Source organism: Physella acuta, unplaced genomic scaffold, assembly GCF_028476545.2.
Source record: "Physella acuta isolate Inbredline_101_S28 unplaced genomic scaffold, ASM2847654v3 ptg000399l, whole genome shotgun sequence".
NCBI classification, from domain to species: Eukaryota; Metazoa; Mollusca; class Gastropoda; family Physidae; genus Physella; species Physella acuta.
Window position 1 is genome coordinate 151,983 of NW_026731918.1, and position 14,179 is coordinate 166,161.

A 14,179-nucleotide genomic window follows, 5' to 3' on the forward strand; every position below is an offset into this window, starting at 1 on the left:
AGGAAAACCATTGGTTAGTTATTATAACGTTTTTTATTTTTAAAAAATTCAGTATTTTACATGTTTTATTTACAATAGAGTTACATGACTAAAAACCATTGCGCGCCTAGCTATATATACCGAACGTGATGGCGCAGCCATTGAACGTGATGGCGCAGCTATTGAACGTGATGACGCGTGTGGTGTGGTTGGATAAAAATACCTACTAATTCGGTCCAAATTTTAATTAATTAAAAAAAAAAATTGTGACCGAACGAAAGGATATTTTTGAAAACTTTCTTCGGCAATATTGTTCTAAATTATGACAGGAATCGATTGGTACATGTTTCAAGTCGCTAAGTGGTCTGGTTGCCGAGATATGGGCCAAAAACTGCATTTTTTCGAGGTTTTTTGGATTTTCCGGGAAATCCATGAAAAAAACCCGGAATTTTTTTGGCCTATGTTCATTCTCGTAACTTGCTTAACATAATTGCTTTGGAACTAGTCCTCGATATTGCTTCGTTGAGGAGGAGATACGACTTAAAGCTGCGGACACACATCCATTCATACATCCAGAAATGACGGGTTAATAAACGCAATTCTCCAGAATGGAAATTGCGCTAAAAACATTATCAGTTGCTCATGCTATGTAGTATTGTATGGGCCTACTTCTATTATTTTTTAAACAATTTTGAACTCATCTGAATTGTTTGGTTTGGGTGGTGGTGTTATTTTAGCTATTAAATGGTCATTTTGTCGATAGCGGACTTTATTCAGATTATCTGGAGACGCACTATTTTTTTCTCATTCTGTTCATATTCGAGTTTTGTGTCTCAGCGAACCAAAGTGAATCTTTTAATGCTTTAGTTAAAAGAATTCAAGACTGGAAGGAAGCACATGTCGGCGGTATGGTCTTGAGCCTCTTCAGGCTTGGCTAATTCTACGTAGGGGTCATCCATAAATGACGTCACGCTTTTTTTGACGATTTTTACCTCCCCCCTCCCCTCCGTCACACGTGGTCACAAAAAGCCAGACCCCCCCCTAAAATGACGTCACACCTCAGTCTACAACCCCCCCCCCCTCAAAATTGCGGTTGAATTTTTTGAAACATCGATATTTTTGTCTTAAATCTGTCGAAACAGAGTATTTTAATCAATTCCTACTACAATTTATTAAAAAAGTTTTCTAAAACGCGAAATAATAAGTGTGACGTCGCACCATTTGAACCCCCCCCCCTCCCCCACATCACACATCGTCACAAAAATTACCGCCCCCCCCCCCCTCCCCCCTCAGAGTGTAAAGTCATTTATGGACGACCCCATAACAGAAATTTACAGAGGACGAAGGCTTATGGGAAATTGGCTTCTCAAACACGATCTCGTTCCTCTATATAGTGAGGAGCACACCAGAATTCCGCCTGCTGTTAACCCAGATGACATAGTTGCAAGAATGGTAGTCTGTTTGCCCAGTGCAACTGTTGTCGAAAGGGCACAGCTATCAGAGGCGTAGAAACCCTTCCCGGCGCCCGACGAGCTTTCGATTTGCAGCCCCCCCCCCCCCCTCAAACTTTCGATTTGCAACCCCCCTCAAACTTTCAATTTGTTTTTCCAACCCATTTTGGCGCCCCTAAGGTCGGCGCCCGGGAACATATGTCCCCCCCCCCCCCCCTCGCTACGCCTCTGCTAATAACTTTAAATACTAAACTTGGAGTGTTCACCATTAAACGGTCAACAGATTTTTTAAATAGATAGATCTATATCTATCTTCTTAGTATCTATCGATTTATATAATTAAATCTAGATAAAAAATAACATATACAACACTCGTGCTTGTTTAGTTTTTAAAAATAAATAAATAAATAAGCATGAAATAAGCATGAGAAAAACTTTTTTTCGCAAAAGGTGTCTCGTATGTCTCGCATTATCTTCTCGCAGTTTACCGCCTCGCCATTACGCTTTTCGCAATTTTCCAACATCCATAGGTTACATTTTACGCGGTGTTACAGATGCTGCTGCCTTTAATCACCTTTATGGATGTTATGGTTTGAAATTGGCAATTAGAATTTCAGTCTATACACCATGGTAGACGAAGCAACAAAATCAACTTTAGCCAAAATTCCTCTGTTAAAAACCAAAGCAGGACCACGAGATGGTGATTTGTGGATACCAAGACTCAAAGAAGAATACCAAGCATTAATACAGGTTACATGTATGGCTTTGTATGCTTATTTAATTTCTTGATAATTCCTTATTAAATTCAATAGGCCTACGACTATAGTTACACTAAAAAATAGTAGGCTATAAAATAAAAATACTAAATAGTCAATCATGGAGTCTAGTCTAGTCTAGATCTATATAATATTAACTTATTAATTTAATATTAAGTATAATTTAGTATATTAGTATGTATATAAACTAAAAACTTAGTATAAAGTATGGCTGCTACTCTGATTGATTGTAATATAGTAAATATACTCAGTGGCGGAACTAGAAAAAAAGGGCTCCCCCGCAAAAACAAAATAAGGGCCCCCTATATATATATATATATATATGTATATATATATATATATATATATATATATATATATATATTTATGTATTTATATATATATAAAATCTATATCCTAACTGAGTAATGTAGTCTACTTCATTGCAATATATAACCATTCTGAGAGAACAAATCAGACAAATTTAGTCCAAACTCATCTTGGGTTCGAAATAATCATGACCACTACTAAAATGCTGCTCAAATATATATAAAGACTTAAGCTTTATTCGTGAATGGTTTCTCGCGTTATGTTTTTTTTTTTTTCATTTTTGGCTTTTATAATATCAATTTTGAAAAAAATTGATTTTTATAGCTATACCATTGTTTATTACGTCTTATTTAAATAACAATTCAGAGAATCAATTGCTTTTAATATACATAGTACAAAACTATTTAAATGAGCTTCGTGGGCATACCTATTTTAAAGAAGGACAGTAAGTCATGGAAGTAGTGTGAATGTTTGCCTACCTTTCAAACTATAGCTCTTGTAGATTTTAAAATATTTTTCTACGCAACGATCTCTGCTATAGTAGACCTGTTTTTGTTTTTACAAAACCACTTTCAAGATGCATGAAAAACATAATTTTTGAAAACAAAATTCATTGTTTTTTGGTCGGAACTGGGCCCCTAAACGTCCTGGGCCCCCCCGCATTGCGGGGTCTGGCGGTATGGTAGTTCCGCCCCTGAATATACTAGATCTAGATCTAGGTTAGAGAGTGCACCATAGATCTATTCTAGATCTATATGCCATATGGAGAATGAGTACAGTCACTACAGACTAGAATAGATTGATAGATATTAGATAGTGACTTAGGCCTAGTAGAAAAATAGAGTTAGATAGGCCTAATCTCTAGAAGTTAGTACTTTAGCCCTCAGTTCCTTCCAAGAAATTAGAATCTCTGCCCTGGAGAAAAAAAGTGGGGTAAAAAAGGTGGAAGAAACACTGGTAGCCAAATCAAATTACTATTTTTATTATATTTTTGAAGCCACAGCAAGCCTCTAGGCTACTCTAGTTGTAGTGGGGTTAGACTTTTTAACTAGCTATGCACGAGAGCTCAGAAAAACAGTATTCAAAAGTCCACCCAATAGACAGAAGTCAGAAGTAGTTTAATTGGTAAACGGAAAAAAAGTCACAGGAAAAAAAAAACACAGAAAAAAAGTCAGTTTTTGCTAGGAAAAAAGTCACAGAAAAAAAGTCACAGTGGAAAAATTTTATCGGAAAAAAAGTCACAGAAATAAAGTCACAGAAAAAAAGTCACAAAAATCTTTTTAGAAATATTTTTATTAATTTGTTAAGAATTGTAAAATGTTGTATGTTTATTGTTGTGGGTTGTATTTTTTGATAGCATAAATTATTTATAGACGTTAAAAGCATTATGATTTATAACAATTATAACAATTGTAAGTAAAAATACTCTAAGATAATTTACACAACAAACTTTTGTTATGTATTTAGTTAAATACGTGGTAGAAAAGTTAATTATAAAAGAAATTTAGGCAAATTTTGCCGTAGACTATTCTCTGGTCGGCCTCTCCTCAGTAGGCATTGTCCGAACATATTTTGTGTTGTTGACGTTATGCGTCAATGACAGCCTTTGAACCTTGTCGGCTTTCTGTTTTGATCCTAAGTTTTGTTATGTAATGAGCGTGATAAATGTGGGCAGTAAAGGTGGTTGAACTAAACATAACTATTGTTGCGATGAGTTGAGGGCAGCAAGTCAGATGAAATTACCATTTCACGGTAATTTAATGTTGGTATTTTTAAAAAAACACGATGAAAAACGTGGACTTAGGAGAATTTTATTAAATGCTACTAATCTTAAGTTTAACATAATTACAATCTACATACTTCATAATAAATATTTTTAGATGAATTATAAAAATTCCTATGCGTATACAGCCTACACACATCACATTACATTTAATTAATCCTAAGTTAATTTGCACTCTCTAAATATTTAATACATAAAAGTATTAACAAATATCATGCAAATATATATTTGTGACTTTTTTTCCTGTGACCTTTTTTCCTGTGACTTTTTTTCCTGTGACTTTTTTTCTGTGTTTTTTTTCCTGTGTTTTTTTTTTTCCTGTGACTTTTTTTCCTACAATCGTTTAATTATCGACAATTTTCAGGCACAGTAAAAATTGGAACATCAGATTCATTCTACTGTTTTCTTTGTTTCCTTTACTTCAATGGTAGGCTTTGCAATTATTTTGCAGTACCTGTTTAAAAAGCTAAAAATATTCTTACATGATACTATTCTGACATTTTATTTTTGGATATTTTAATAGATCTATATAATATAGGGTTGTTGTTCACCAGGAGAGTGAAAGTAAGTAACTTTAGTAACAAGCTTTTTCTGTATAATGATTTTACTCTGATTGATTAACAAACATTGTAATTGATGAACGGCAGGTGATGCGTAAGTTAAATTTTAAAATCAAGTAAAACTAAAATGAGTACAGGTTGCTGCTTTGAACATAGCTTAGTGTATTGTTATTTTGTTTTTGTTTATTAAATTTAAAACACGTATGTTTCAGTTATCATTTAAATTTAGACGTGGCTATAAAAAATAGCCGGAGCAAAACCAAGCTGATAACGGGTGTATTCTATGGGTGTAGGACAAAAGGCAGACAGACCATAAGGCAGACAAACATATAGATACTAATATCGCAAAATGTGTTACTGCATAGCTCCTATCTAGACAACCATTGAAATAAGGCATGAAATAAGGTTTCAAGAGAAAAGACGATGCTAGTTGCTATCCTTATAAGGTGAAACATCTGGAAGTGTCTTAAACACAAAGTATCAACACCTAAATATTGCAAAATGCGGTCACTACTGTCTTTCATAGCTCCTTCTATGTCAATGAGGTGAGACAACCATCAAAAGCCGCCAGCTTCACCGCCCACGCGCAACAAGGCGGGAGTATACAAATGATGAACAGTTGGTGTTACCACCATATTTCGCAAAATGAATGAAAGAAAGTAGACTGATCACGTGGTGAAGAGGTTTGACTGGACATATGTTTGTGGTCGTGTGAGGTAGTTAAATACAAGAGAGGTGAGGGTTCCACCGCTTTTTCCGCCAGAGTTCTGGTCTGTATATGACAATTATCTAAATGGGATACCAAGGACCCAACTCACAGTTGAAGGGTGGCACAGGAGGTGGTAGGTAATCGTCAAAAAAGAACACCTTGGAGTCTTTTGTTTGCTTAAAAAAAACAAGAACAAGAAAGAGTGGAAGTTGAGATGGAGGCAATATTGCTTGGTGAGTCATCAAAAAAAAGAAAAATACAATATTTACAGAAAGATGACAGGATAGCAAATGTCATTGCAGAATGTGACAACAGAAGTAGACTTGAACTTCTACATGGCATAGCATAAAAATTATCAAACAATGCCCTATTTTTCTATATTGTACTATAACTTCATCATTAACTGGTTTTTAATCAAATTAAACATGTCTGTAATTGTAATTTGTTTTATAAAGTCTGTAATTGTAATTTGTTTTATAAAACGTCTGCCTTTTGTCTTGTCGGCCTTTAGGATGTCTGTCTTTTGTCCTAGACAACAACTAGAGTAAGCTGTGACATTTGTGAGGAATGCTATCTAGATATTCTGTGGAAGTGGAAGGTATTACACTTGAGTTTTTGAGTATTGAACCTCAAAACCATTAGTGTTAGGTTAGAGGGAACTAAAAGTAAATTCTTTCCTGATACCTTAACATTTTTAGCATTCTAATGATAAGTTCTTTTGTATACATTTGTTTATATATTTCAATTTGTTGGTAGAAAACAGGTTTTTGCTATGACCAATTGATGCAGCAGTGAATATTTTCTAATTGTTTATCTATCTATCTATCTATATACTACTAAAACTCAAGTTTGTTTACATGAATATTTATTTGTCTGATTGACTATTGTAAATGGTTCTACTCTATGTGGAGAGCTGTAAAATAGTTTGTAGGTAGAGAATAATTTTTGATTGCAGACAGACTGTTAATCACACATTTATTTAAAGACGTTAATTAATTTATTGATTTATTCATAGGTAGATTAACCACTTTAAAATTAAAGTTTTAGAACAATGGCTAAACTTTGACTGAATAGTGACGTTTGATAACTCATGTTTTTGTTTGTTTGTTTTTTTTATTTGTTATTGGGGAGAATCTGCATTATGTGTAGAGCTGTAAAATAGGATTTTGGGTGGTAAATATTGTTCCTTCTTAAACACACTGTTAATTACAAAATAATGTAAAGCTGTTAATTAATTTATTGATTTATTCATAGGTAGATTAACCACATTTATTTTAAAGTTTTAGAACAATGGCTTTTTTGGCTGAATAGTGACGTCACAAGTTTTGTTTACTTTTTAGTACAATAACATGGCGGCTTCCATCATAGACTTTGTGGCCAATTCCAAAGTTTAACGCGTTCTAAAGCTAATTTTCTGTCGGTCATAACTTTAACAATACGTCCGTTTGCTGTATTTATTACGTTCCAACACTTATATAAATTTGTTTCATTTAGTTTTACAATAAATTTCTCTTGCTTTACAATTTGTCCAAGAAAGTTATTTATAGATCTAGATCTAGAATGTAGGTAAAAAAAAAGATTTATTAGTTATAAATACAATCGAAAAAAAAAAAAACTTTACTCGATTTAAGCAAACCAGTCGTAGATCTAGAATATAGATAATTCTATCTAGATTTATATAATAATGAGTTTCTATATATTAAACTATTTAGACCTTTATTATTTTATATAAATCTTTGTTTGGAATATGCTAATTTAGAAATGCTCCACCCAGGGCCTATTTGCGTAGCTTAAGATTCATTATCGGCTTCTATACCGCTAATTTGGCAAAATTATAAACGTAAATTCTAGATACAGCTCAGTTGTAGATCTAAAATATAGATAATTCTATCTAGATTTAGATAATAATGAGTTTCTATATACTAAAGTATTTTAGACCTTTATTATTTTATATAAATCTTTGTTTGGAATATGCTAATTTTGAAATGCTCGATCCAGGGCCTATTACTGTTAGCGTAGCTAATGATAAGATCTAGATTCTAGATCTAGCAAGAGTTACGCAAAAACTACACTTAAGACTTAAGTAAACGAGTCGTAGAATCTAGATCTAGATAATTCTATCTAGATCTAGATAATTTCAAACCTTCATTATTTTATATAAATCTTTGGCTAATTTAAGATAAAATTTAATTTGAAAGTTATTACTACGGCCTACTAGACTTAGATCTAGATCTATGCGCGTAAATCAAGTTGCATAAGGAGACTTAAAGTATTAAAGTATAGTATAAAAATACATCTGTGACGTATGAGTTAAATAGCTAAGTTGTTAGTGTAATCGGCTTGCATGCGAATGGCACGGGCTCTAGACCAATACGCTAATGATAATTTTTTTTTCAATTTTATTTTATTTTTTAGATGTGAATGATAAAGTTGTATATCTGAACTTGGCGGGATACAGGGCAGGTGAAGTAGAGTTCATCTGTTTCTTTGTCCTAAGCATATGAAGGGATAGTGTTGTCAGAGACATGCCCAGCTGGAATTGGTTTTTTTTAAACGATAAAAACATATTGTCTCAGACTTGGCGGGACACTGGGCAGGTGAAGTAGAGTTGAGTAAGTCACCTGTGACGTAAGTATATGAATGGATAGCAAGGGGGGGGGGGCGACATATGACCCCGGGCACCGACCTTATGGGGCGCCAAAATGGGTTGGAAAAATAAATTGAAAGGTTGAGGGGGGTGGACATCAAAATTTTGAGGGGGGGGATTTCAAATAGAAAAGTTTGTCCCCGGGCGCAGGGAAGGGTCGCTATGCCTCTGAGTGACAGACGTGATGTTTTTTTATGGATGACCCCCGAAACCCACAGTTATCCGACGGATGACGGGTAGTCTAGTATATACTACTAAAACTCAAGTTTGTTTACATGTTTGAATATTTATTTGTTTGTCTGATTTGGTAATGTAAGGAAACTGCTCTATATGGGGGGCTGTAAAATAGTATGTAGGTAGAGAACAATTTTTGATTGCAGACAGACTGTTAATCACACATTTATTTAAAGATGTTAATTAATGTATTGATTTATTCGTAGGTAGATTAACCACTTTAAAATTAAAGTTTTAGAACAATGGCTTAACTTTGACTTAATAGTGACGTTTGATAACTCATTTTTTTTTTGTTTTTTTTTTAAATTTTATTTGTTATTGGGGAGAATCTGCATTATGTGTAGAGCTGTAAAATAGAATTTTGGTTGATAAATATTGTTTTTTCTTAAACACGCTGTTAATTACAAACTAATTTAAAGCCATTAATTAATGTATTGATATATTCATAGGTAGATTAACCACATTAATTATAAAAGTTTAGAACAATAACTTTAGTAATAGTAACTTATTTTCCTTTTACAACAATGTTTTCAATTATTTTTCTCTTAAGGCCTACATGTGAATGATAAGGTTCACAATCAGGACCTGGGGCACAGGGCAGGTGAAGTAGAGTTCACCTGTTTCTATGTTCTCAGCATATGAAGGGATAGTGTGGTCAGAGCCATGCTCGACCGGAATCGTTTTTTTTTAAATTTAAAATTTAAACATGTCTGAGACTTGGCGGGACTCTGGGCAGGTGAAGTAGAGTTTAATAGTTTTTAAAATAAAAAAAACCGTCTTTTTGAATGTGGGGTCTGGTTATTTTGGGATGATAAGCGCTGACAGACGTGATGTCATTTATGGATGACCCCCGAAACCCACAGTTATCTAACTAGATAACGGGTAGTCTAGTTAAATATTTAAAAATAGTGTGTGGTGTATTTAGAATCTGTTTATATAAACTTTATGGTGAGGTTTTTGTCATACTTTACTAAAGATTGAATGTATTTGATGTTTTTAGTATATTCAGTAACCAAACAAAATTTAAAAAAATCAAAAGCAGTTGTTTTTTTTTAAATTTGATCACTTTTCTGGTCAGTAAAGCTCATGGCTGCTAAGCAGAAAGGTTCTGAGTTCAAACCCCTTAGCAGATGAGGCCCGATAGCTGGGGACAGTAAAGCGTCATGGAGAGAAAACTCTTAAATAAAAAAATTGCTGCCTTGTAGTTTATTCTTGGTTGGACAAATGCTCTGGAAGCAAATCCAGAAAGAATAGCAGGCAGAAATTGAAGTCAGCGGCCTATATGGTGTATAACATTTATCATGAATTGTGCAGGAGGAAACCCCTTCAGATAGTTACAATTAAGAACAAAAAAGAAATCACTGAAACTTTAAATAAACTTGGCATAACTCTGCCATGTGGTTAAAAAAAACTATAATTTTATTGAATGTATGTCTTACTTAATAATAATTAGCTATTAATTAATGCTGGACTAAATGGTAAGATGTCTTGCAAAATTTTAAATCAATAAATTTTTGATTTCACCTTAGAGTATTTCTATTACTAGTAATTAATACACCAATGTACTTGCCAAAAATAATTAGGGACTGGAACGATTCATTTTAAAAAGCCTTTATAACTCATGTAATGGTCGAAGGTATCTGGAAAAAATGTGAATGACCAGCCGACCTAGTAGTAGTTAAGTTATGGCTTCTGGACCTCATCTCAATACTTTTTATGTTTTAATATTTAAGGGAACTAATTAATTTTTTAAATTATAGTCCTATCATTATAATGTAAAATGTGTGTAATTAAAGAATTAATGCCAAACATAATGGTTTTTTTTTATTTCACTCATTTTTGGTACCTGTGTCTTTTTTTTTGCAAAGTGCCAAAATAAATTTTTGTTAAATTCTTTGTATATTTGTGAGTTATATAATGTTCATATTTCTGAACTTAAGAGGAATCTTTATCGATTATAAATCTTAATTTAATAATTAAAATGCCCTAATGTATTAATGCATAAGCATTAAAACATTACTATTAATGGTTATTTTATTGAAGTAGGCCCCTACAATATAATTTATACAAATTAAATTATCAAAGAATTACATTGTTCTGTTAATTATTACTTACATTTAGCCAAGTGACATCTAGTTATGTCAGTTACTACATTTGGCCAGTGCGTTATTTTAAAAGAAAAAAGTCTTTGTTGAAAAGTTTCAAACTTCAACAGTAAATTTTGATTATTATAATATCAGTTTAAGAAAAAATGAACAATTAGTTGCAAGCTCAGAAGTTATGCCTTTTTTCCTGTCCAGTCAGTTCTGTTTCCAATATAATTTTTGATTGCTGTTTTACAAATATTCATCTAAATCTTTTGCTTAAAGTTATAATGCAGACTACAATCAAAATTATGTACAGTTGAATTAAAATTAAGTATGTTTTCATTCAAAATAGGTGCAAATGATATTTTTATCTGAAAGTTGGTTACAGTTAGTCTAAAATTTGAACTATTTTTTAAAATTTACATAATTTTAAGAGTACATTAGGACAACTTTGTTCATCATAAACAAAGAATATGGTGTATAAAAAAGCAGATATCAATATATTATGATGTTTTGGTTCTTCTTTAGAAATGTTTATAGATAATATCAATTGGAACTGTTAATTTATAATTTTGCATTTATATTTTCTCTTTTCTGATTTAACAAAAATTACCCATTCTAATCCATAACTTGAATTAAATTTTCAGTATGTACAAAACAACAAAGAAAGTGATAATGACTGGTTTAGGCTGGAGTCCAATAAAGAAGGAACTAGGTGGTTTGGCAAATGCTGGTACATTCATGAGTTACTCAAATATGAATTCGACATTGAATTTGATGTAAGTTAATTTAGTCATATTCTAGCTTTCTCAGACTTTCTGTCATTCAATGCACTGACGAGCATCAATCAACGAGTGAATCAACAAGTTATAAAGTTGTCATGAATGCTTTCGTAATCATGTATTTTAGAAATGTGATCTTGTTATTCAAACATTAACATAGCCGGAGCTATATTTCTTGGATCTTAATTACAATGGCACAGCTTTTTCTACTATATTGCCCAGATGTCCCAGGGTACTGTATGAAAGCCTTGAGTGTACGTTAGTCACCCTGCATGATAGTGAGGTAAAAAAAATTCCTTGGCAACGAGCCAGGTGTCAGAGCCATCGTTGGGCATTATAAGTTGTTTTCCCATGTCATGACCCACTGTGTCCCTAAAGTAGGATGCTATTTTAAAAAATAAATGTAGGCACTGTAAAGTTTTGGACACTGAATACCAAATATCAAGTAGTACCCCTGATCCCAGCTGAGGACGCTCAGTTAATGGGTCCCAGGGGGCAAGATAGCCGCTGGGGAACACTTGACCCCAAACCACACCCTACTACCAGGACACGGCCCCTGAAAAAATTAAATTTTGTTAAAGGAGAAACTTTTTCTAGAGTATTCTCAACAACATCCCTAAGTTTCATGGCAGTGGGATATATGTGAAGTAATACATAAAAGATGGATGCTCAAAGAAACATATTTTTATATAGTATAGATAAGTAAGGTAATTTAATCCAATAAACAATCCCACACTCATTATCTTAATTTCCCTATTTTCTGTAAATCAAATCAGCAATCAACTGTCTCATCAAAATCTATCTAATCTATGCTTAGTCCAATCGCAGCTGTCATCAGCATAGATCAGTATATAAGCCTAAGCCCCTTACCTATTGCTCTGGTCTGAAGTATTGATGGTATTCTCTTTCTGTAAGTGATGTATGCTTTTTTTCTTGATCTGTTTGTGAAAAGAAATGCTGTTAAATTAGCTGAGATCTTGAGATCCCTTTGTTTTTCCTTTGTTTCATTATCTCCAATTTGTAAATATCTGCGATGTTGTCAGGCCCTTTTTGTCTTTCTTTAGTCTGTCCCCATGTAGTGTCATTTGTAGGTGAATATTTCTGGACAACTTTAAACTTCATCATATTCTACTTTGTACAAAAAGATACTTTGTTGATTGTATGGTCATAACGATATACTTACCTATTTTCAAATATAATGGATGGAACTTTCTGTAACAGTATGAATTCCCAATCATTAAGAAATCCATATATTTTAAGATTTTATTTGAGGGTTATCTCAATTATTGCATATTAATTTTTTATGAATTATTTCAACAGATTCCAGTGACATACCCTACAACTTCTCCTGAAATAGCTATTCCAGAGCTAGATGGAAAAACTGCAAAAATGTACAGGTAAGATAATTTGAAAATTGTTTTGGACAGCTAGTTAAGCAATACCTACATTATTAAATGGATGAATAAACAAACCTCTGTAACAGGTTTAGTTTTAAGCTGCTTGCATAGAAAAAAGAGCAAAGTTTGTATTGCACTTTTATTTCTAATAATTTTAGATATTTTTAACGCAATTTCCATACTGGGATTGCGATTATTAACTTGTCATTTCTGGATGGATGTGTGTCCGCAGCCTTTAAGTCGTATCTCCTCCTCAACGAAGCAATATCGAGGACTAGTTCCAAAAGCAAATATGTTAAGTTCCTAGGATGAACATAGGCCAAAAAAATTCCCGGAATTCCTTCCTGGATTTCCCGGAAAAGCCAAAAAACCTCGAACAAATGCAGTTTTTGCTCCATATCTCGGCAACCAGACCACTTAGCCACTTGAAACATTTACCAATCGATTCCTGCCATAATTTAGAACAATATTGCCGAAGAAAGTTTTCAAAAATATCCTTTCGTTTGGTCACAAAAAATTTTTTTAAATTATTTAAACTGAGCATCGTGTAGGCCTAGGATGATATTTTAAACTGAGCATCGTGTAGGCCTACTCATTAAAATAAAACTATTTCCGTTGATATTTTCTATTACCCCCTACACGTCCGCATATTTTTTAAAATCTCGTTAATAAATATTTTTTCTATTTTGTTTTGAATTATTAAAACTACTTGTGTTGCATTATTTATTTGCTGAATATATGATTTATCTCGATTTAATTTACTTATTAATTCAAACGTTATTTTTGTACCCTATTAATTTATTTATAATTTATATCAGAGTGATAGGGAGTTACAATTACAAGGTTTTGTTTCGCTAGGCCTAATAATTTTTTCACATTTTTTAAAAACAAACTTGATCAATTTTTAGATAACATAAGGAAATTGCGCTTAAATTGTCACTAGACTTTTTATTAACTTGTTTTTTAAAAAACAAGCTGCCACAACTTTTTTTTTTTCAAATTTTTCAGGGGAGGCAAAATCTGTCTAACAGATCATTTTAAACCTTTATGGGCACGTAATGTTCCTAGATTTGGTATTGCACATGCTATGGCCCTTGGGGTAAGTAGTACTTCTCCATTGGAAGATGACCTATCTAAAATATTTAAAAGTTAAATATTTAATTGATTTCTTTAATTTTAACATATCATTTATAGCTTGGACCATGGCTGGCTGTGGAGATACCTGATCTAATACAAAAGGGAGTTATAACACACAAAAGTATACTTCAAGATCAACCTGCTTTAAGTTGAACTTGGTGCATTTAAAAGATCCTACTCTTCTTTATTTGTCATAAAAAGGCATTTTAATAAAGTAAAGGTTACTGCTTTCTGGTCTCAATTGAATTCTTAGTTAGGTCTCATCCATTTCAGAGGCTAGCTGGGGGGGGGGGGGGGCAATTACTCATAAACAGTCAAAGTTAAGAAA

At 32.9% G+C, this 14,179-nt stretch overlaps 1 protein-coding gene across 1 annotated transcript; it reads left to right on the top strand.

The window, feature by feature from the left end:
- The first annotated feature begins 1,904 nt into the window (after positions 1-1,904).
- Positions 1,905-14,085, top strand: LOC131942304 (ubiquitin-fold modifier-conjugating enzyme 1). The gene is made up of 5 exons (XM_059302109.1): positions 1,905-2,180; positions 11,183-11,314; positions 12,638-12,714; positions 13,723-13,813; positions 13,909-14,085. Exons 1-5 carry the CDS (start codon positions 2,058-2,060, stop codon positions 14,002-14,004), a joined length of 519 nt encoding a protein of 172 aa, XP_059158092.1. The 5' UTR covers positions 1,905-2,057; the 3' UTR covers positions 14,005-14,085.
- Positions 14,086-14,179: the final 94 nt, after the last annotated feature.

Excerpts from the sequence above, each read along its gene's own strand:
- LOC131942304 (XM_059302109.1), top strand. The coding sequence starts at position 2,058 with ATGGTAGACGAAGCAACAAAATCAACTTTAGCCAAAATTCCTCTGTTA. Across the intron at positions 2,181-11,182 it reads AATACCAAGCATTAATACAG|TATGTACAAAACAACAAAGA; the intron begins GTTACATGTATG and ends TTAAATTTTCAG. Across the intron at positions 11,315-12,637 it reads AATTCGACATTGAATTTGAT|ATTCCAGTGACATACCCTAC; the intron begins GTAAGTTAATTT and ends TTATTTCAACAG.